Source organism: Sphaeramia orbicularis, chromosome 12 (assembly GCF_902148855.1).
Source record: "Sphaeramia orbicularis chromosome 12, fSphaOr1.1, whole genome shotgun sequence".
NCBI classification, from domain to species: Eukaryota; Metazoa; Chordata; class Actinopteri; order Kurtiformes; family Apogonidae; genus Sphaeramia; species Sphaeramia orbicularis.
In genome coordinates this window covers 5,334,799-5,359,982 of record NC_043968.1, presented here as the reverse complement: position 1 = coordinate 5,359,982, position 25,184 = coordinate 5,334,799, and the positions used below count along the sequence as shown (strand labels likewise).

The window sequence follows — 25,184 nt, the reverse complement described above, 5'->3', positions numbered from 1 at the left end:
GTACATCTGTAATGAAGAAATCAAATTACTCTCTGTCCAGTTATACAGCTCAAATAATAACTCTGATTAGCATCTACAAAAGGAGTGATGGATGTGTTTTTAATCCCTGAAACACTTTTCTCTTCATACACTCTAAAAGTCGTTGAGTTAAAAATAACCAAAATTAGGTTATTTCAGTGACTCTGTGCTGGGTCACATATGGACAAACGCAGCCGTGCTGGAGTGTACTAGCATGTTGGGTAGGGATGTAACGATTACTGGTATGAAGGTAAACAGCGGTAAGATTGCAGACGGTTAGTATTAGTGTTTAAATTCTAATTATCATGATAACCGTGTTTGATTACCGCACTTGTCTGGAGAAAACGCCAATGTAAAGATCGGCTTTTATGTCAAATATTTGAGTATAGTTTTAATTTATTACAATTTTAATTTTCTATACCTAATATTTGGAACCAATATTCACTTTTAAAGTCTGTGAAAAGGTTCATTAAACATCTGTTTGTTATTTATGCAATAAATTACATTTTTCAAATCGGATTTTATATATTTTTTGTCCTTTTATGTTTTAATAGTAGGTTAAAGTGAAAAAAATAATAGATGATATACGAGGGGCGACTGAAAAGTTTTGAGCCTAACATGGAAAGGATTAAGATATGAAGACCAAATTTGGTCCATGAGATCTTTCACATCTCTTAATCCTATCCACTAAATTTTTTGGTCAGATCAATCTTTTTCCTTGTTTTCCAGGTCCCTGAACTTTCTGTATCAAGTGTTTCCTGAAAAGTGGACAAACTTGAGTATGGGGCTGTCATCAAGTACGCATCCGACCTTTGCCTTCTTTGGGGTTGGTGCCATGGGATGTTTCCATAGTTTTACTGCTCCTTGGTCTCAGGCTGATAGTGATGGACCCCAGTCTCATCCATACTCACAAATGAGCCCCATACTCATGTTTGTCCATTTTTCAAGAAACACTTGATACAGAAAGTTCAGGGACCTGGAAAACAGGGAAAAAGATTGATCTGACCACGAAATTTAGTGGATAGGATTAAGAGATGTGAAAGATTTCATGGACCAAATTTGGTCTTCATATCTTAATCCTTTCCATGTTCGGCTCAAAACTTTTCAGTCGCCCCTCGTAGATGAAGTTGTGCTGAAAAAACAGATCCCAAACATGGGTATAGTAAACATTTGTTTATATAGTATATAAAGGCAAAATCAAAAGGACTGAAAAATGGACAAAATAGGCTCAGACCACTAAGGGGTAATATTTGAATGTTTCTGCAACAGAAGGGACATTGTGCCAATTATTTCATTTTGTTTTTTTTCAAAATACAACTTGGTTAAATTACTTCAGTGTGTGTATTAGTACTTTTGGAACATTTTGAGCACAATTTCAACAATACCACAATAATAATGATAATTGTGATAATTTTTGGCCACAATAACCGTGATATGAAATTTTCATATCGTTACATCACTAATGTTGGGTTATTATTATTATTATTTTTTTTTTTATAATAAATATGGGATAAAATATATTGCTACCACCCTACTCAATGGCATCTGCATGCCCACTACATTGGTTGAGAAACTAGTTAGCTGTCTCAATTAAAATCTGAAAAATGTTAGCACGCACTTTCATGTGGCACATTAATGTACACAATAGCTTGCATTGGTACAAACGAGCATGTCAACAGGCTAATGTTAGCAAGCTTGTCGCACATCTCAGTGTCATTAAGTTATCTGGATCATTCAATAAGCGATCTGGACCATCTTTAACATGCTCCTCCAGTTAATCTCAAGTTAAATAGAAGCTTTTATATCTGCTGACAGTTCTGGTTTGAATGACCGCTGAGTCGGACTTCTAGAGTTTCAGTTTATTTGACAAAACACATATGAGCTCTACTGTAGTTATGGTTAATAAGTTCCACTGACAAGTCTATACAATGGCGTCATTGCTCAATGATTTATGAAGTTTACATTTGGCTGTGTTAACTCACCTCTGACCAAGGTTATTACCGTTAACGAAAACTAACGAAATGACAAAAACTAGAATTGAAAAAACATTTTCGTTAACTGAAATAAACAAAAACTATAATTAAAAGGAAAAAACCATAACTAACTGAAACTGTATTGTGTGTTTACAAAACTAACCAAAACTTATAAAAATTATGGATAAAATTCCTTTCGTTTTCATCTTTGTCAATGTAGGATTGATATGAAAGTGATTTATTTGGCTCTAGCAATTTTCTGTGCTGTCATCGTACGACACTTTTTGGTCCGTCACTTGTGTTCACTTGTGGTTTCCAGTCGTCTTCTGGTCCCCACTCTACCTGGAAACATGGAGACTAAAGTTGGGAGAAAGCAGCAGAGTCCTGATATGACAAACTAAAATTAACACTAAAACTAAGCATTTAGAAAAAAATGAAAACTAATAAAAACTATCAAACCTGCTCTAAAAACCAATTCAAACTAACTGAATTAGAGGACAAAAGTCCAAACGAAATAAAACTAAACTAGAATGAAAAATCCAAAACTATTAGAACCTTGCCTGTGACTCTTAAGGCTTCTGTAGTTCCACCCCTTTTGTCCAAATATGGTCACTTCTGGCCCTAAAAAGCCAACTTGACAGCCAAAGTTCAGAAACCAATGGGTGACCTCAGGACTCCTCCAGCCAATAATTATATACAGTCTATGTGTCCAACTCAACGCACTGGATCATTATTTTATCCCAATATTAGGACGAACCCACCCAAACATTTGACCCAGCAGCCACGAAACCAGCATTTGGGTCATGAAACAACCCGGCATTTTCCACTAAGTAAACAGCCATGGTAAAATATTAAAGCATATTTAAGAATTTATTATTCTGTTGCCTGACTATTAAAGAGAATCAAATATTTAACAGCAAAAATGAACACCTAGGTGCATTTTGATATGTAGTGCCTTAATTAATAATGTGCTCTCTAGCCCAGAAAAATGAGAGTCCGGAGGATGTTTGCTGCTGCTTGTACTCCACATCCGTCACTGAGGAATGCTCCTTAACACTAACATGTCCTCCCCTGCTCTCTCACTATGATAACTTACACTCTGCTGCATCTTCTGCAATGCTTTTTATGGAACAGGATGTGTACGGGAATCATCCTTTACCTAATAGGGCATATTAACACTCCAGCTGAAGTGTTGACAAGAGCGAAAACTAGTCATTTATGTCTCATCTATGTGCTGTTAAAACATTTTGTGAACTATCACTCAGAAACAAAGACAAATGATAAATGTAAATCAATCTTCAAAAATCTGCCTCCCACACAAAACAAAGTTCGGCAGTGACTGTGAGAACATACAACAGCACAAATAACAGGACGTGTAGAAATGACTGGCTTCCAATTGGCCTGACTTCTGTTCAAATATTATTCACGATGTGGTTCAAAGTGCAATGTCATTAAAGTGACACAGAATAATGCCTGGCTCTGGGGCGTATGTGATATAAATTATTTAGATCAAAATAAAACATATTTCCACAGAATAGACATACAGACTAAAGTGGCTGATAACTGATGGTCGACAGCACAGGCTTTTGCGAAAAACAAATGCTAATCATAAATTATGCTGGTGTACAATAATGATTCTTTCCCCATCTTTTCTGATCCTTAACACTGCACATGTGTTTTTACAACAGTTCTGTAAATCACACAAAGTCCTGAAATCACATTTTCAACTGGTGTTGAAAAAAAAACAAAAAAATCCTACAAAGAATGACAGATGAGAATCAGATGATGTACAACAGGTCATCAATTTCATGTTTTTAAGTTCCAAAATTTTTCCAACAACTGAAAAGCATTAATTTGTTTACTATCAGCATCCAAAACTCTAAAGTCAAGGACTTTTACCTGCAGGTATGCATACTGGATAAGATTTTTAATAGGTACTTGTGGTTCTAATGTACAAAAATGTACATTTGCTGGAAATAATTTTAAAACTTTGCTGTCTGAAATAAATGGAATACATTTCTGATTTTAGCATGTAAGTATTAAAAATAGTGCAGAGAAAGAACAAGAAAGGAACAAAAAAGCAAAGAGCAAAGTATTAAAACAGGAAAAATGATAAATGCTCCTGTTCATACAAGCTTTGTGACCAGTTTTCTGATTTTATGAGGTAACGTTTACTGTAAAAAGTGAAGTAGATTGTTGAATTTGGGACGCATAGAATGTATGATGCATTCAAAGACACCTCCAAATCTGGGGACAAAAACAGAAGGCAGTTGAGTGAAGCTTGAAATGTTTAATCCTACAAATGTAAGTGCAGAATGCAGCTGATTTTCAGTAAACATTGATCTGACTTAACTGGTTTGACATTATTATTCAGTGTCCGAATAGCAAGAACAAGCTTTTAGTGGGATGTGTTCATTATTTGCTACTAATAAGGTGAACACACATGTTTGGGGATGGTACATTTTTAACATCCTATTTGCTTGTGGATTATTTCAATATACAGTAGAAAGGAAAATGCTACACATATTTATTTATATACTTACTAGTGCATTGACCTGTGGGGATCTACGGGTTCTAGATGTAGTAGTTTTTATGCTGTTGTGTGTTCGTGCATGTTGTACCACATTTGTCCAGCAGTCACCGCCAAAGCATTCTGGGTATAGCAACGTGACTGTAAGGCTATTGTATTCCAAAATTACTAATATCTCCCAAAATATTGGTCCTATAAACTTGCCATTTTCACTAGTCTGTTCCTTGACCATAAATACATAAGTATGCCAAACTACCGCAGTCAGCTCTGTATGGATTTTGTGTGAATCCAGAGACACACATACGCACACGCACACAGAGGCCACTTGGCTTTTATAATACAGATTAAATATCCTGTGGGCTGGATGGACTGTATTTGGCTGTACACATAAACCACACCAAATACATGTGTACTTTCAGAGCAATTCTGGGTCAGTATACGCAAAAACATCCTGTAACTTACTTTACAGTTCTGCAACACAGGTTCAAGGTTCAAGGTTACTTTTTTGTACCCGTGGGTAGATTTGTTTTGCAGATGAAGGGATTGCTTTGGCATTACAACAAGACATACATGGAACCTATTCTGCAGGTACTGGATCGAGCTTGCAGACAGGACAAAAAGTGCTCAGTGTTCCATCATTCATCAGTACAGCAGCATGGAGAAGGAAAAGAATAAAATAAATAAATAAGATCAAATAAATAAAAACAAGATGCAATAAAACACAATAAAAACGCAGAGAAGATAAAAACAGTCTGGGATAAAAACCAGGATACAAACATAACATTTAAAAATTAGAAGTCACAATACTAATAAATAAAGCAAATAAATAGAATAAATAACTAAAGTAAGTAAACACAGTGCAATGTCACTATTTTTTCTTGAGCTCAGTGACGGCGACAGGAACAAAACTGTTTTTATAAACGCTGTGTCCTGAACCTGGGACTAACAACCTCCGTCCAGGGAAAGGAGCTGAAATTCACCTGGTAAAGGATGGGAGTCATTATTCAGAACTGATGAAACCATCCTCTGGACCTGTTTAGTGTGGGACAGGGAGGAGGGACATGACTGGGACTGACCAATCAGGCAACTGGACCATCTGACTGTTTGATTCAGTGAGTTTCTCTGCAACTGAGGTCTGAGCGAACAATGGCACCAGGCAAAAAGAGAAAACAGACTCAGTAAAGGAACGATAAAACAAGGTTACACAATGCAAAAGGTACATTTATCTAAAAGGAACCAGGCAACAAACAAGGCGGGCTCTGAGTAATGATGTATTTGTGATGAGGTCTATAGGTATAAAGGTGCACATGCAGGTGCACCTGGTCCCACCTGTGCAGCGAAAGTAGGACAGAAGCACATTCTCAGGTAATTCATTAACGATGTGAATGAGCAAAAATAGCACACAACGCTGGCATGTAGGCTCCAGATCAAAAACAAAGACAGCCAACGTTTCTGCAGAACAGAGTAAAGCTAAATAAAGACCATACACAAATAGGGCTGTAAGAAAATATTGGTCCTGCAATATATCGCGATATTTCATTTCACAATACTGTATCGATATTAAAAAGCACTATATCAATATTTTTAGGTATTTATTCAAATGCAGATATGGCAAAGGTTCATTTTAGTTTTTTTGTTTTTCTTTATTGTTTCTATCTTATTTATTATTATTTAACACTGTCTTATTAAAGAATGGTTATTTGAATCATCCTAAAAGCACTTTTTACTGTCTGAAAGGCAGATGGTAGTTTCTTTGGAAACTAGGAGAATTAGAAAAATGTTATGATATAACATTAGATCCTGTTCTGAAATAAAAATGTGTTTAGTATTTGAGCATATTTCTGGCGTAATTCAATTCTTCCAGGAAAAAATCTTAAAAAAAAAAAAAAAAAAGAAACAAACAAAAATTGCCTTTTTAACAGTATCATGATATATCGTGACATATCGTATCGTGATCCTAGTATTGTGACTTGTATCATATCACCAGATTCTTGCCGATACACACCCCTATCAGTTATTGATATTTTCGCTGAAAAAGTCACTTTCTTCAGTTTTCTATGTTTTTGATACAATAACACTCAACTTTAATTTGAGCTTTTATGAACATCTACATGATCAGTAAATTAGATACAGTAAAATATATGATATATGATGATATATATAATAATCATATATATATATATATATATATATATGATTCTCACTGAAAAAATGCAAAAAAGAAGAAAAAATATCATGATATATCGTATTGTGATCCTAGTATTGTGACTTGTATCACCAGATTCTTGCCGATACACAGCCCTATACACAAAAATACCATTACTACACTGCCTGGCCAAAAAAAAAAAAAAGTCACCACCTGGATTTAACCAAGCAAATAGGTACAAGCCTCCTATTGGATAATTTCTGCATGGGTGATTATCTTTCAGCAGGCAACAAGTTAACCAGAAATGAAGGCTTCAATTTGCTAGGGAGCATAAAGATTGGATTCTGGACCAATGGAAGAAGCACCCATCATGCCTAGTGCCTACTGCACAAGCCTGTGGGGGCAGTGCTATGACCTGGGGCTGCTGCAGTTGGTCAGGTCTGGGTTCAACAACATTATGTGTCCAAAGAATGAGGTCAGCTGACTACCTGAATATACGGAATGACCAGGGTATTCCATCAACGAAATATTACACTTACATTTACATTTATGCATTTGGCAGACACTTTTTTCAAAGCAACTTACAGGGGAAAACCCAAAAATGAAAAGAAAAATACAAGACTAGATTAAAAACATAAAACAGCTTGTACAATTAAAAACAGTGTCGTACAGAAGAATAAAAAGCAAAATGATAGACCAGGGCTGTCAAACTCATTCAGTTCAGGGGCCACATTTAGGCAAGTTTGACCCCAAGTGGGCCAGACCAGTGAAATAATAACATAATGGTGCGTAAATAATGTCAACTCCAAACTTTGTTTTATGTTTTAGAGTGAAAAAGGTCAAAAATTACATCATGGACATGTTTACATCTACAAACTATCCTTTGAAACAATGTGACTAACATAAACAAACTAAAATTTCTAAAGAAAAATAGGTGCAATTTTTACAATATTCTGCCTCAGTTTATCATTTCCACATGTACATTATGACTTACAGATCACAGCTGATCTACAAATACACAAAACATTTAGTAACAGACAGAATATTTTAAAATTGCACTTCTTAACACATTTCTGGTTGTATGTATTTCTTCAGGTTATTCATGGTTTTTGAGAAACAATAGTTAGTTTTAGTGTAAATACATTAAAATTACATGACAATATTTACATTTTCAAGGAGAAAATTTGGAGTTGTCATTATTTATGTTATGACAGCATTTCTGACCCAGTTGAGATTGAATTGGTCTGAATGTGGAACCTGAAATAAAATGATCGTTAATATCTTATGGGTAATTTTTGCATTTCACAAATTCATGCCACGGGTCAGACTGGACCCTATGGCGGGCTGGATTTGGCCTCCGGGACACATGTTTGACACCTGTGATAGACTAAAATACAAGAATCGCTTAAAAAGACATAAAACCAGCTGTACAATTAAAAACAGTGAAATAAAAATATTAAGTAAAAACAACAGAAGAAAGATAATACATCTAAAATGGAATGATTTATAGTGCTACGACAGGAGGTTTAGAGTGTGTGACCTTTTTTTCTGTGGTGGCTTTTCTTTTTTGGCCAGGCAGTATATGTTACATCGGACTGCTAAGACAAGCTAGAAAAAAGACCAATTTGACTTGACTAATTGTGATAAAATCAGGTGCACTTGGTTTAATTAGATAGCAGGACAATGACAGCCGTGGAGCCTCAGTGTGAGTTTTGAATGTTCCGTGGCAGCTGTTGCTCCTCTTTGCCTTTGTATCAGTTTGAACCTCCAGCTGTGTGGGAGCTGTCATTAAACACCAACTCCAATTACTCATGTCAACTCCTCCAATCTACAATACAGCTATCCTACTTCACTTAGCAGGCCACAGATCCCCTTTCTGAACACTGATAGAAAACACGTTCATTTCTTTGTTTTGACAAGATGTGATGCATCAGTTTAGGGATTTGGTTTATAAAGAATTCTGGGATATATGTGACCACACTGACAGGTAGGCATATTAAGCACATGCATTAGTTTGTCCAAACAGGGGCTTATTACATTTTGATCGACTCGAGTCTGGTGTCTGGCTGCTTTTCTTTGTAACATAAACATTTATTCACTCTTTTTTGTTTCTGTATGATGAGGAACAGTGTCAGGTCCTGTCAATTCTTTGAGGCATTTAATTTATTTATTTATTTATTTTGATTGGCATGACTTTCATCCTATCTGATTCTGCATCTGCTCAGAATAATTTCTGGTAAACTCAGTTTCACTCTTAGAGCTGTTGAGTAATAGTTTGGATTTAGTCCAGGCTCCTTCCTTGGACAAGTCATTGGCGGTAATGTATCATGATGTGTTTTTTCAATTACAACTATGAAGTGCTTCCAGTGGTAAACAACTTACCTAAATGCTGGTTTCAGTGAAAATGTGTGGTTGAATGAGTAACTCAAGATGCTGTTTAATATATCAGAATGTGGCTTTGGGAACCACTCCGTGTAAGCTTCATTGGAATATTGTTTACAGTAAAACAAAGGCTTCCTTTTTCTACAAAAGACAGGTCTTGCTAATACGTGTCTACTGCCTCTTAATAATGTGCCTGTAACAAAAACACCAACTCAGAATGTCTGTGGCAACAGTAATCACTGTAAATTATAATTATATTTCCTAATTTCCCTCAAGGGTAAATCAGCATTTTTCTCCTGGAGGTTTACATTCTCACAGTTTGAAACTGCACACGTACGGTTAAACAAATAAGGCTTTGAATAGAAACATACAAATTATGTATAAAAAGACATAAAAAGCTGGACAAGAAAATTTATCTGAAATATGGTCAAAGGTCGCCAATAAAAAAGTACTAGGAATATGTGTCTCAGAGGAGGAATGGATCAATATGTGGAGAACTCAACAGTTGACCACTTCTTCAAGAACATGGAGTGAACATTACTGGAAAAATATAATTAGATTTTTCATAACACCTAAAATTACAGCTAAATATACGTCCAGAGTTCAACCTTGTTGGACAGAATGTGCAGATATCAGTATCAATCATGCACATGTCTTTTGGTTTTGTCCTAAACTTGCATCATTCTGGGATAATATATATTCAACAGTTGTTCAGATATTGGGTTATGTAATTCCTAAAACATGTTTGGTGATGTATTTTGGATGGATTATTGGTAATAATGTAAGAAAAAAGGATAAATATTTGTGTATAATACTGTTATCAGCCTGCAAAAATGCTATTACCAAAAAATGGTGCAGATTAGAACCACCTACAACTAACGACTGGATCCAAACTGTGAATGGAATATTTCAGATGGAGATTCTGACCCATGGACTGAAACTGAAGAAGAACTGAGTCAGGATAAACGGAAGAAATGGACGAGTTTCATTTCAACGTCACACTACTAAAAATAATTGTTAGTCACAAGGTTTATTGTAGTCAGTGTATCCCAAATGTCCCCTATGTTTGTCTTGTTTTGTAATGTACATAAAATAAACGATAAAAATAAAGTTTAAAAAAAAAAGGTCCCCAATAGTTTATTTCTTGTCTCGGGAGCTTTTCAAAATTTTTAAAAGTTCACTGATAGACTAATGGATACAGAGTTTGCACACATTTTCAAAGTCAAATTCAAGCACTTTTGAGGGTAATTTTCAATTTTTTTCCAGCACAGCACCTTATCACTGTGGTAAAACACACATCTACAGGAATACATAAACTCATGATTATTTTTTTCACTTTTATCACAATGATGTATATTGTATAATGCTACAAACGGCTAAAATTAGGTTTCATAGTAGCAAAAAGTTTAGAAATTAAAGGAGAACAAAGTTTTATGCAAAAAAGGGAAACCACTTGAGGTTCTTCAGACACACTCCCACTGAGACAAAGAGTACGATAAAAATGTACCTGGAGTCGACCTGAGAACAGCAGGTAATCTTCTTTTTCGATATAAAGTTTTATTTTCTAAATGTATCACCTCTATGTGAGTAGCTTTGGCTTGAAATCTAACCTGGTAGAGTTAATATTAAAAATAAATCAATCAATCACATCACAGAGTTGTGAACTACAAGAACTTTCAAGCATTTCAACTTAAATTCAAGCACTTTTCAGACCTTGAAAACACAACATTGAAATTCAAGCATTTTCAAGGATTTCAAGCACACGTATGAACCCTGTGGATTACTAATCACACTAATCACTATCGCTGTGGAAATTCAATTATTTTTTACTTAATCAGAAAGTTTATCACTGTTGATGTGAACATCATCATAAATACTTAAATCAAAAAGTAAGTCTCTTTCATTGAACATCAAGCCCAAAGTAATTAATCAATAAAACAGGGAACTGAAACTCAAACTTTACATTTACATTTACTAAATCCAGCGCAAATTAACCGGGCTACAGTCCATAAAAAACATGCGAGTAAGTGGACAGTTTTTATGGATGATCTACTGACAATATACCAAGTAGGGATGTAACGATTACCGGTATAACGATAAACCGCAGTAAAACTGCAGACAGTTAGTATTACCGTTTAAATTCTAATTATCATGATAACCGTGTTTGATTACCGCACCTTGAAAACTCACGGTACTGTGCATTTCCTGGAGAAGCAACAGCATTATAGGCACACATGCCAGTTTGTAATGTTTGTCTATATCTATCTATGGGTTCCCAAAGTCAGAACTAAACATGGAGAATCAGCGCTCAGTTTCTATGCTCCATATATCTGGAACAAACTACCAGAAAATATCAGGTCTGATATCTGACAGTCTGAGTTCTTTTCAGTCCAGGTTCCAGACTCACCTGTTCACTGCTGCCTTCGACTAAAAGGATTTGGACTTTTTACATTTTATATTCTCCTTCCAAACTCTGCACTGCAACTCTTACTTTATATGTGTGTGTTTTTATATTTTTGGGTTTTATGTGTTGTTTTCTTACTTGCTGTTTTTAATCACCTGCAACATCCTGTTGGTGGAAATTAATTCACCCATCTGTTTCTCCCCAGAATGAACAACTGTATTCATGTGTTGTCATACATTCAGACTCATTTTGTGTTTCAGTGCAGAATACTTCAAGCCAAATCACATCTAAAAACACAGTCTGACTGACTGGCAGGATGACAATATGGCAACGAAACATACCCCAGGGGTATTTGTTCTGTTGAAAGTTGTCTGAGATTTGAGAGGGTACAGAGGTCCTGTTGAGAGCATTATTCCAAGGTGCAGAGTACATTTAAATTTGATGCGAAAAGCAGATTTAAAAACACGGAAAGAGAGAAATGCCAGGCCCTGTGGTCCCCACTGTGCTCAAATCTGTCTGAAAATTACAACGTAAATCAATTACCGATTCTGCTGTGGAAATTCTTCTTTTTTGTATAAATTTGTAGCCAAACTCAGTGCAATGACAGAGAGTTAAACATGTCTCGGGCCTCATTCAGTATGTAGTCTAATGGGGATATTTACAGGATGAGTGTAAATGGAGCGTCATTGTGTCTATTATCAGTGTCCTGACGACATAAACTGGAGTTTTGCTTGAATTCCAGAGTGAACACAGAGGGATCAGAGGAGGAGGGGAGGACAAAACAACACAACACTCAGTACCAGCAGAATTATTTGGAAAAATAACAAAGCAACAATTACACATGCCACACATCAATTATACATAAGTGTTACAGCTGGAGAGTGGTGAGACTCACTCTGCCTGAGTTCTGCTTCTCTTCCAAGCATTTCCTTCATGGAGCGAGTAAGGCCAACATCTATAATCATGATGGTGTAATGACCGTTTGATGGAGCCTCTTTAGACAGATTATTAATGTTTCTGCATTTTAACAGAGTTAACTCACCGGACCGGGCTCTGATTTACTGGATACAACTATAAAAATAACTTCAGTGTGATATGTTTTTGACATCACTGGGCAAAAACAACATAAATGCCTTTTAGTTTATTGTAATTCCAGTGCATCTCCTTGTGTATCTGTTTTTAGGATGTAAAATATTTACCCTGTGGTGGAAGATCATAGTGTAGGTTTTCTTAAAGTTGAACATGGAGGAGGGTTCAATATGAGATTGATGGCTTTTATTAGCCACTGTTGTTAAGTGATCTAACTTTACTGCTCTACTCATTAACACCAAGACGGAACTGCTGTAGTCCATTTAGTGACTTTCAACCACAAATACTTTGATTCAGAACCTGATACATTAGTCCAGTGTTTTTCAACCTTGGGGTCGAGACCCCACGTAGGGTCGCCTGGAATTCAATGGGGTCACCTGAAATTTCTAGTAATTGATGAAAAAAAAAAAAAAAATTACAAAAAAAATTTATGGTGAGCCGATAGAGACGATCCCTAACCCTAATCCATAACAGACCTGAAAAACTGTGGTTGTGAAACTGCAGCACTGTGGTTCTGTTTCTGTGTCAAATGTTCACTGTGGTCAGTTTCAGATGCTGCAGCTCTTTCATAATTCATAGTTTCAGTTCTTGTTAGTTCAGTATTAATTGTCCTCCTTGTAAATCACAGCTGGACTGACTGTACATATCCTGTCCAAGGAAAATCCAATTCTCCCTTTGTGCAGTAATCTACACCTGGATTTACTGCCTCTGTCCATAATAATATACATTATATCGACTAAATGTCCTCTAAAACGAACGTTTATTTGCAACATAGTATAGCAAACTATTACATGATCAAAAACAAATTAATTTTAGCAACAAAAAAAAAGTGTTTTGAATGTCTGGAGTCACCAGAAATTTGTGATGTTAAAATGGGGTCACGAGCCAAAAAAGGTTGGGAACCACTGCATTAGTCTCTTTTACACAGCACTTCTGTTAAGGGAATATTTCACCTTTATTCGATGTCTGTGTAAATGAAATGGTGAGATCATTTGGTCCTGGCTCTGTAACGCTTCTGGAGGTAGTAACAGGGCCACGATAAAGGTGGAATCGTAATCCCAGAACACTATGTAAAAGGAACACCCCTCGTTCTGCAACCAAGGAGTTGTTTTGATATTGCGTGTGCAACCCCCGCAATGGGGGGATTTAAAAATCAGAGTGGGCCGTGTACAGTAAACAAAGCGACCAGAAAGATGTTGAACTGGGGAGACGCAGAGATCAGCGAGCTGTTGTCACTTCAGATAAAGGACACCGTCCACGCTAACATCGTGGAATGGTGAAAGACGGGGCCGACTCTGGAAAAGTTAGCTATGCTTAGGAAATTTCTGACATGAAAGTTATACGTCACACTATACGCTGTGTCACCGCCCCTTTGATTCTGGAACACAGGTGTGTAAAAGTCCAGCCTGTCTCACCTCTGTTACTCCTTTGGCTTGACTGTGGAAAACAGTGAATGGTGGCAAAAAGGTGGGATCCCCATCTCACCTTTTTTGCGGGATCACCATGTAAAAGTGGCTACTGACTCCTAGCTGGATCCAAAAAATAATATGCTGTTAATTGCCTGAAGTGCAAACTGTGGTGGGTGTGTCATATTCAACAGATTGGGCAGAGAGGGGGAGACAAAAAAAAACAGTACAGAGTTTGAGAAACCAGTGTAAAAAAAAAGAATATAAAATAAGTAAACTCACTACTTTTTGGTGATTTTGTGAAAATACTGAGTTTAAACAAAAGCTAGACTGTAACATAATAAATAGTAATTATACTAAAAACGGCTCAAGGTAATCAAGGATGAAAAAAACCCCATTATGGTCTGTTGTGCATGTGTACAGACTGTTAATGACGCATCTTTGATTAAAATGGTTCCACCTAAAACCCGTAAAAATTAAAAAAAAAAAAAAAAAAGCCCTAATAGTGGTACTTCAGAGAAACAATTTGGCACCTCCCATAACCCTAATATTTTAGCTTTTCTTTTCCACAACAGCATGAAACCACATCTGGATGTACATTTAGACAGAGAGGAATACTGCAGAGGGAAGGTGTGTATGTTCAAATGCGGAAATGTTTCTCCTGATTTCTTACTTGTGCATATTTAATGTATCCAAACAACGAAAACCTCTGTATCTTTATATTAATGTCTCTATTACCAGCTGATGAAATGGGTCATTTTGAGCCTAAACGAGTTCATAAAATCATAAAGATCTGATGGTGTCATGCCTAGGGGTGTTGGATAATATTGGTTCTGCAATATATCGTGATATTTCATTTGACAATACTGTACTGATATTAGAAAAATACTGTATCAATATTTTTTAGGTATTTATTCAAATGCAGATTTGGTGAAGGTTCATTTTTGTTTTTTATTTTTCTTTATTGTTTATATCTTAGTTATTATTATTTAACATTGTTGTATTAAATAATGTTAGTTCCTTTGTTGGGATTATACTAAAATCCTGTTCTGATGTTAGTTGTAAACTAATAGAATATGAACATTTGAACAGGATCTGAAACTGTAATGTCTGTAAAACAGAATTTAAGTTTTAACAGAGGAACATTTTGTGATATAGCATTCGATCCTGTTGGGATCAAATAAAAATGTGTTGGTGTAATTCAATTCTTCAAGGAAATAATCATTAAAAAAAAGAAACAAACAAAAAACTGCCTTTTTAACAGTATCATGATATATCGTATCGTGATCCCAGTATTGTGATTTGTATCGTATCACCAGATTCTTGCCAATTCACAGCCCTTGTCATGTCTGTGTTGTTTCCTGTGGTGTAGGTCTGTTTTAAAAAGCAGAATCTGCCGAACCAAACCTGAAAGCCCCTTTAGTGTAAGTCTGCAACTCTCATCTAGGTTATACACAGCTTAGTCTCCCAGCTAACTCAGTAATCTGCTTTATAAGACAAGGTGAAGAAAAACATTTCCAGACAAAGAAAAGAGGTCAGTTTATATTTTCACTAGAAGCAACAACTGTACGTAAGAAAAATTAAGCAGTTAGGGAGATGACTAGTGTGTCTTCATGGAACCGGAGAATAGGACCACCTACACAACCTCAGACTATGTGAGCAGAAAACGCCAAAACACTGCCAACTCTGATTACAGTTAGTAATCTTGGGAGGGTTGCAGTGCTAAAACACCACAGCAGTAACTGCTTAGCACTGAACATGTTGCCAAGTTGGAGCAAACAGCTCACACCTTATCGTTTTAATCACACAGTGCTTTGGTTTGTAGTAAAGCATTTATGTTGCAATCACACACATTCTACATATAAGTAGCAAAAACCCAAAGCCAGGTTTTTCTCCCTGAATTCAAATCCATGTTTAACTACAGTATGTCGGAATGAAAAGATGTATAATTGCGACTGGATAAATACAGAAACAACATTAATATACAGAGAGGTAAATGGAAAAAGGAATGAAACATTAGGTTTCTTTGGATACAAAAAGGTTAAATCTGTGACAATCTGTATATGAAAGAACCCAGGAACAGTGAGAAAAGTATGTGCACTGACATTAAGACGGATGTGGTAGCAGTCAGCTGTGGCTCTGGTACCGCTCTCACTGTGACACATGCTCTGTATGAGGCTCTGGCGTCTCCTTTGGTGCCCTTTCTCAATATGATGAATGCTGCAAGGATGAGTTCAGTCTGCACAAAGTGGCATGGCCAAGAAGGGGCCAGTTACCAAATTCCTTCATATGTCCTCCACTCTCAATCAGGCCTGACAGGACCCTTAAAGTACAATATCTGTCTAATGCCAGTTTGACTGACTTCATACTGCAGTCTTGTATACATACAGGAAACTAACTGCACCAAACACAAGTACATTCTGTTACTCACATGGCAACAAAAGAAAACAGGTTGTTGTCAAAAGCAGGTATGAACATTAACCCATAAAGACCCAAAACATCCACTGGTGACCAAAAGCATCTACTGATCTGAAATCAGGGCTAATTCGCCCACCATTCAGGACTTACACATATCCAGAATCAGGAAACATGGCTGCAGACCCCTCACACCCCGGTCACAACATGTTTGAACTTCTCCCCTCCGGCAGGCGATACAGAGCACTGTACGCCAAAACAACCAGACACAAGAACAGTTTTTCCCCCAGGCCGTCACTCTGATGAACACTTCACACTAGGGATGTAACGATATGAAAATTTCATATCATGGTTATTGTGACCAAAATTATCACGGTTATCATTATTATCGGGGTATTGTTGAAATTGTGCTCAAAATATTCAAAAAGTACTAATACACACACTGAAATAATCTAACCAAGTTGTATTTTGAAGAATAAATAAATGAATAAATAAATAAAATTAAATAATTGCCACAATATACTTTCTGTTGCAGAAACATTAAAATATTAACATGTAAACAATCAAAAATAGAAATGTGTATTAAAGATGGAATCTTATGGACACTGTTTGACCAGTTTGAGTTGTTTGAGTTTCTTTTTCATAGATAGATAGATAGATAGATAGATAGATAGATAGATAGATAGATAGATAGATAGATAGATAGATAGATAGATAGATAGATAGATAGATAGATAGATAGATAGATAGATAGATAGCACCTGGAGTGCTGTTGCTTCTCCAGGAAATGTGCAGTACCATGAGTTTTCAAAGTGTGGTAATCAAACACAGTTATCATGATAATTAGAATTTAAACAGTAATACTAACGGTCAGGAATTTTACCGCGGTTTATCATTATACCAGTAATCGTTACATCCCTACTTCACATTTCATGACCCATCCAGTGTCAGTACCCCCTGACTCCAATTCAGCAATTCACAATGTATATTCTCCACTCTTTCTAAAACTGTCTAATTTGCACTATGTAAAAAACTCTATTTGCACTACAATAATATCTATCTATCTATACATACATACATACAAAGATAAATATATATTTTTGCAGACTGTATTCCTGTACATATCCACTCACTGTATAAATACTTCAGTTTGCACTTTCTGTACATATTACAATGTAAAACCCACTGTACATAATATAAACATATACATATATTTTTAATAGACCGGATCCACACATCCACTCACTGTATAAAAACTCCAATTTGTACTTTCTCTACTTATTCCATTGTAAATCCACTGTAAATCTGAACCCATTGTTGTCTCTGTCTCCAGTGGACTGTTTGTCTATATTGTGTCCAGGTCCACATGTTGTTCTGGGTTCATGTTGGAACTGTATGTAGTGACCAATGCAAAAACCGAAGCCAAATTCTTTGTATGTGTTCACATACTTAGCCAATAAAGCTGATTCTGATTCTGAAAATGTTTCATACCTGTTGATCCATTAATCCTATCAATACATGTAAACAATTAGTGTAAAATACAGTTATTCATCTTTTCATAGTCATCAGATATGGCCATATTTGGACGTTCAGAGGCTTCGTATATACTGTGGAAACACCCATTGAGTTAGATCAATGACAGTGGATGGAGATGCTTGTTTTTACATTCAGCTAATGATATATTTTATTCAAAAAAAGGCACTTTTTCTTCAGTTTTCTCTGTTTTGATATAATAACCTTTGAATGTACTCTTTTTTCATGAACATCTAAAATAAATGTTGGAAATTAAATATAGGAAAATACATGATTTAGAGTGAACATTGCAAAATACAGAGGACAATATTGTAATAGTTATAAATAATTTAATAAAGGTTAAATAGAGAGAAAAATTCATTTGGGAAGTGACACAAAAGTAGCACTGGGTCTTTATGGGTTAAGAGGAAAATGTGGGGGCCAGTGCCCATGCATCAAATTGCTGTAACTCAGATTGTTCACGCAACAGCTTTTACACAAATAGTCCTTGTGACAGTGCTTAAATAACTATTTATTACAGCAGCCAAACACTGAGAAAGGTGCAGGCTCTAACGCTGTACTCATGAGTTAATGAATGCCATAAGACTCCAGTTTCCATTGGAAAATCCATCTTGCCAGCTTTACTCACGATTTCTTTGAAGTAAATGTCAGTAACGCCAAAGCTCAATTGCACCAGTATGAGACTATATTTTGGGAAAATGCAATGTGCACAATCCATACTCCTCTTATCACTTTCAGATCATCAATCTGAGCTTTTGGCAATCCAATAAAACTTCTCGTCCACAGCCCATTAGAGGGCTGATAGGCACTGCACAGGTGAACTGAAATGCACCCGCAACACATGATCTGGGCTCTCGCCTAAAACAGTTTTTCTTCTTTAAATAAACATTGTGGGAAACAACTGTGGCTGCAGCCAATAACCATAAACCAACATAATTATGTTAAGAGTGTGTTTGAGATTTGAAGATCAAACAGGATGTCACTGTGTGCTTGAACCACAGCCAGCAGTTTGTCAAGTACAGCAGAGACCAAACCTCACAAAGGGTGCATTTGGAAAACTTCTGAAAATATTTAACATTCTGCATTTCTTTTAGTTCTCAAACCTTTTTCCCACAATAGGACACACAAAAATAGAACGCCTGTAAATCACTAAATGTTTGAAAATGATTCCTTGGATAAACTGCAGGATTTGTAGACCGACACAACATACAATGTGCATCACAGTCCACTACAGCCCTGTGGCTTTGTCCTGTCAGTCCTCCCTTTCCAAAACGTAGGGTCAGGACCCAAAAGAGGTCCTGTAGCCTGGAGTCAGACACACAGACATCTGATAGACTGACATATGAGAGGTCCATTCACTTTCATAATTCCTGTGGTGGAATCGAACTTTCTAATCATATACACATTGGATGCACTTATATAAAGCTCTTATAGTTTTATGTTACTTTGTTGTTCTGCGCCATTAAAATTCAGTGAGAAATATTCAGCTCCAAATATAAATATACTGTTATATTATTACACTTATTATGAATATTCAGGGTTCCTACAGGTTTCTACAAGTTAAATTTCAGACTTTTTAAGACCTTTTAAAGACTACTTAGAACAAAATATAATGCCTATTTCATGGCCATATTGGCAAAAATTCATGACTCCTAGAATTTAGGAAAATGTATTTATTTACTCCAATACTTTGATTTCCATTGTTCTGAGTCACTTCTCAGTGGAGGCTGTAAAGTTAGCGATGATTGGTTCCTAATTTCCGTATAAATTGTCAGGTTGGAACGGGAGGAACTAGTCAACTAATGTTACTTTCTTTGCAGTTTGGACATTTAACAGACACATTTAAACACAACACATCCAACAAGTTTATGGCAACATAATTTAAGACCTACCATATCAAATGTAATACCTTTTAAAGACTCTTTTAAGGTATTAAATGCAGATTTGTAAATTCAAGACTTTTAAGACTTTTTAAGACCCTGCAGGAACCCTGATATTTCTTTATCATATTGATAATATATTGACTAGTACATATTGTACAAATTGCTGTTCTAATTTTGTGGGGGTTTTTCTGTTGTATTGATAATTTCTTTCCAGTTACTTTTTATTCTACTTGAATGGCTCAAGTGTAACATCCAATAATTTCCCCCTCGGATTAATTAAGTATTCTGATGATAAATACTGCTACACTTGAAGATGCTTGTAATTTTTCATCTTATTTTTTTTTTACATACTAAACTAATGACATAATTATACAATGGAGCACTATACCACTAATCTATCCAGTACTACCAGGAATATCTGACCACAGTGACAAACAACAATAATAAAATGTTCTTTGTTTGTGATGAAAACAAAAATATAGTGTTTGATTGTAGTAAAACCAAGGCTCATTCTGTACTTTTAATGGAGTTACATTTTGAACAATGTCACTGTGGTATTTCTACTTTCACAAAAGTAAAGAATGACAATACTTTTTCCACCTCTGCCTAATTCAAGTAGAAGAAGAGTGTCATCTTTTGCTTCACTGGTCTTTTCATCAGATTTTGTGTGCAAAACATACATAAAGGGGATGTTTTGACGACAGAGGAGTCAGTAAAAAATGTAAAATATGCTGATGTTATGGCAGCTAGTGATGAATTTTTGTACATTTGGGTCCGGGGCTGTTCAACACATAATGACAATATTAATGGAAAGGCAGTGGGAAGGCGCATAAGATTCTTTTTCATTTTTTCAAACAGAATAACTTTTACCGCAACTTAAACTTAACTTAAATTTAATATATAAAGCCTGCTTTGTTTACAGTTCCAGTAAGTAAATGTTACATTTTCAACAATTTGATGAAATACCTCTATGCATGGTGTTAAGACACGTTCCTTAAAGTCAGTATAGAACAGTATTTTTTTCATTATGCCTGGTAGGTGCCCTGCTGCAATGAAGACAGATTAGGTTGTAACCACTTAATCCTCTGAAAAGAGTTTTTGCTGCGAGGCAAGGCAGTGTCCGCAGTGTTAGTGTGTGAACTGTCATAATTAAAGCTGGTGTCAGAGTATAGCAGTCCAAACGGCAGGATTGTGGATATTTAGATTGCTATGATCCCTTTGGTTTGGAAAGGATGATTATGTGAAAATCCACTTGAGCCCATCTGTCAAAATTACCGTCATCTCAACACATATTAGTGGTATTATATGTAAATAGTTAATTTTTTTCCTGTAATGATTACCTAAAGCTTAGAAGCAGAGTGGTGAAAGTCATATAAACATCTGACTTAATCAAAATAATAATAAGCTACACTGTCTGGAACATATCTTAAATAAATAGTCAGTTCGCAGGAAGTTTTCTTTCCGTTTTCCTACCTAAATGTAACTTCAAATGAAAGTTTTCCTCAATTTCATTACTTTTAAATCAAGCTAGAGCAGTATAGTTTTCACATTAAGACCTAATATTTACTTATACTTTGAGTGCCCTTTTTCCACTTTTACTTACTGATTGAGATATCACTCCTCTCTTACTTTGTAAATTAAAAGCCATGCAACATTTTAAAAAAAAGAGGTAAAAATAGAATAAGAATAACTACAGGGTTACGCAGGGTCTTAAAAAGTCTTAAGATTTACAAATCTACATTTAATACCTTAAAAAAAAAGTCTTTAAAATGTATAAAATTTGATATGGTAGGTCTTAAATTATGTTGCCATAAACTTGTTGGCTGTATTGTGTTTCAATGTGTCTGTTAAATGTTCACGTTACAAAGAAAATAACATCACTCAGTTCCACCTGTTCCAACCTCCTAATTTATACTGAAATTAGGAACCAGTTATCGCTAACTTTGCAGCCCCTGGTGAGAAATGACTGAGAACTGTAGGAATTAAGGCATTGGAGTAAATGAAGACATTTTCCGAAATTCTAGGAGTAACAAATTTTTGCCAATATGTCTATGAAACGGGCATTAAATTCTTTTCCAAGTAGTCTTAAAAAGTCTTAAATTTAACTTGTAGAAATCTGTAGGAACCCTGAAATAGGTGGTATGAAGAATATAATAGAATATAAAGTGTATATATGTGCAAGACTATTTACAGTAGCAGTGGTAGTGCAATCAGTAGTGGTTATGTAGGGAATAACAGATCAGAACAGCATCAGATATGAAAATAGTGCAAAAGTGTGTGTGTGTGTGTGTGTGTGTGTGTGTGGCCAGCTTCTACATAAGTAAGGACTCTATGTTGTTTTGTACATCTCTGATCACAGAAGGCATTGTGTATCACAGTTTGAGCCTCAGTAATGAATTTGTAAGATATCTTTTTGATCATAGGGAGCGGCTCTTTTAAGAGGCAGTTCTTCACAGGCCCTTGCAATTTCACACAATCCTAACCCTTTTCAGAGTGAATACCTCAACCACAACCTGAACCTCATCCAACCACATGAATCATCGCTGTACCTGTAGCACGTTGTAACTTCTCCTGTCGACTTCACGCAGGGGTACTTCGTTGTGGAAATGTTATTTTCAGAGCACTTTTCACTGTGAAATAAGCATTTTAAGAGAAAGTAAGTGCATTTTTTTTGTTTACTTTATTGCACAGCCCCACTACTTCCTGAACTTCAGGTGGGTCCTTTATTTCCTGTCTTTCATTATTGGACCATTATTGAATCCAGGTGTGCCTAATTAATCAGTAGTCACAGCAAGAAGTAGCAGACACACCTGGATTAATCAGTGTGTCCAATAATGAAAGACAGGAAATAAAGGACCCACCTGAAGTTCAGGAAGTACTGGGGCAGTGCATAGAGTCCATACAGGCGTGTCAAACATGCATCCCAGGGGCCAAATGTGGCCCCCTCTAAAGGTTCCAATCTGACCCCTGGGATGAATTTACATAGTGTATAAATTCCACAGTCCAGGCTGTGGAACTCATTTTAGTGTGGGTTCCACATCCAGACCAATCTGATCTACAGTCAAATAATAACAGCAGAAGAACCGACAAAAAAGAATAACTGCATATTTACTACTGGGTTTGATGTGAAAAAAATATTACATTATGTCTGTAAATAATGACAACTTCAATTTTTTTTCTTTGTTTTAGTGCAAAAATAAGATTAAATTATGAAAATATTTACATTTATAAACTATCCTGTAACAACAAAATGTGAAAAACCTGAACAAATGTGACCAACCTGAAATGTCTGTATTAAATTCAGTCCAGTTTGAACTCTTTTCTTCCTGTTCCTCAGTGTTTAGTGTCTTTGGAGATCTGATCCAGAATGCACATGGACTAATGAGTTGAAGCTGAAGTATGAGATTGTTAAAACTACACTTATTTTTCTAACCTCCTAAGACCCAGGAAATGTCAGCAAAGTACCAGCTTTTTTTGTTTTTTATTAAATAAGTGCCTCTACTGGAAACATCATGATGCCACGCATGCCATGATGACATATTGATTTCTTATGCACAAAGACATAAATAAGACCTCTAAGCTAATTTTAGCCGCTATAAATAATGAGAACATCAATTTTTTTCTCTTTGATTTAGCGCAAAAAACATTAAATTATGAAAATATTTGCATTTACAAACTATCCTTTAACAATAAAATATGAATAACCATGACAAATATGAACAACCTGAAATGTCTAAAGAAAATTCAGCCCAATTTCAACTATTTTCTGCCTGTCACTAAAAGTTTTGTGTCCTTGTAGATCTGATCTGTAATGCATATGTATAAATGACAAGTCGAGGGATAAAATTGATAAGATTGTACTTGTATTTCTTAACAAATTTCATTTTTTTCAAGTTATTCACATTCTTTTTGTTTGGATAGTCTATAAACGCAAAAATTGGCATAACTGAATGTCTTTTTTTTTTTTTGCACTAAAAATTTTTTTTAAAAAGTGGTCATTATTTATAGGTTATTCTGTTGTTATTTTACTGGTTCGGCCCATTGCAGATCAAATTGGGCTGAATGTGGAACCTGAAAGAAAATGAGTTTGACACCCCTGCTTTAATCAGTCCTGTTGTCTTTACTTTTATAAGTCTTATTGTCTTTAATTAGTCTTATTGTCTTTAATCAGTCCAGTTGTGTGATATTTAATCAGTCTTATTGTCTTTAATCAGTCCAGTTGTGTGATATTTAATTAGTCTTATTGTCTTTAATTAGTCTTATTGTCTTTAATTAGTCTCATTGTCTTTAATCAGTCCAGTTGTGTGATATTTAATTAGTCTTATTGTCTTTAATTAGTCTTATTGTCTTTAATTAGTCTCATTGTCTTTAATCAGTCCAGTTGTGTGATATTTAATCAGTCTTATTGTCTTTAGTCTTATTGTGTGATATTTAATCAGTCTTATTGTCTTTAGTCTTATTGTGTGATATTTAATCAGTCTTATTGTCTTTAATCAGTCTTATTGTCTTTAATCAGTCCAGTTGTGTGATATTTAATCAGTCTTATTGTCTTTAGTCTTATTGTGTGATATTTAATCAGTCTTATTGTCTTTAATCAGTCCAGTTGTGTGCTATTTACCCGTCAGTCGCATCCTCTTCTTGGTAGGACCAGAACAACCCTCCGGTGAAACACATGCAGGTGACCGTGAGCAGCAGAGGACTCCTGGGGTGTTGGAGGATCATGTCATCGGTCGGGTCCTCAGTCGGGTCCTGGTCGGTCCTCCTCCCCTGGTTGATGCTCGGTTAGCCGGTGCTCCTCACAGATCCGACCCGGGCTTGGGTGTGTGTGTGCCGGGGTGGACCCTCCCACTGCCCCGGAGGCTCCACACTCTACTTTCCCCTCAGTGAAGGACACTTCACCCAACTGTGCACTAATATTGTTTCTTTAGAAGTGACGACAGCTTCATAACTTTTTTTCTAATCAGTCAAACAAACCTGACGTACCTGTTGTTGTCTGTATCTTCCCGTTAACTTTAGCAGTTTAACTGACTAACAAGTGCACGCGAGACCTCTCCTCTACCGGCACCCGCGTGCACGAGACTACATGATGAGCTCATCTTTGCTGCCACCGCGAGGCTGCTCAGCAAAAAAACAACAACAACAATGAAAAGACAGCTTTATAACCTTTTTAAAATCACTCAAACAAACCTTACATACCGTCGCGTACCCGTTGTTGTCTTTATCTTCACGTTAACTTTGGCATTTTAACTGATTATCAAGTGCACGCGAGATCTCTCCTCTACCGGCACCCGCGTGCACGAGACTTCATGATGAGCTCATCTTTGCTGCCACCGCGAGGCTGCTCCCCACAACAACAAGCTAACACTGGTTCAACCTAGAAGGTAAGTCAGTAAAATTTATTTATA

General features: G+C 36.0%; 1 protein-coding gene across 3 annotated transcripts in view; it reads right to left on the bottom strand.

Annotated features, from left to right (window-relative positions):
* Positions 1-24,784, bottom strand: part of ccbe1 (collagen and calcium binding EGF domains 1) — a 103,912-nt gene extending 79,128 nt beyond the window's left edge. For all 3 annotated transcript variants that reach the window (XM_030149521.1, XM_030149519.1, XM_030149522.1), the window contains exons 1-2: positions 24,398-24,784; positions 22,329-22,409 (exon numbers count right to left, since the gene is read on the bottom strand). In XM_030149521.1, coding sequence (XP_030005381.1) covers positions 22,329-22,409; positions 24,398-24,501 — 185 coding nt within the window. In that variant the 5' untranslated portion in view covers positions 24,502-24,784. The remainder of the gene's footprint in view (positions 1-22,328; positions 22,410-24,397) is intronic.
* Positions 24,785-25,184: the final 400 nt, after the last annotated feature.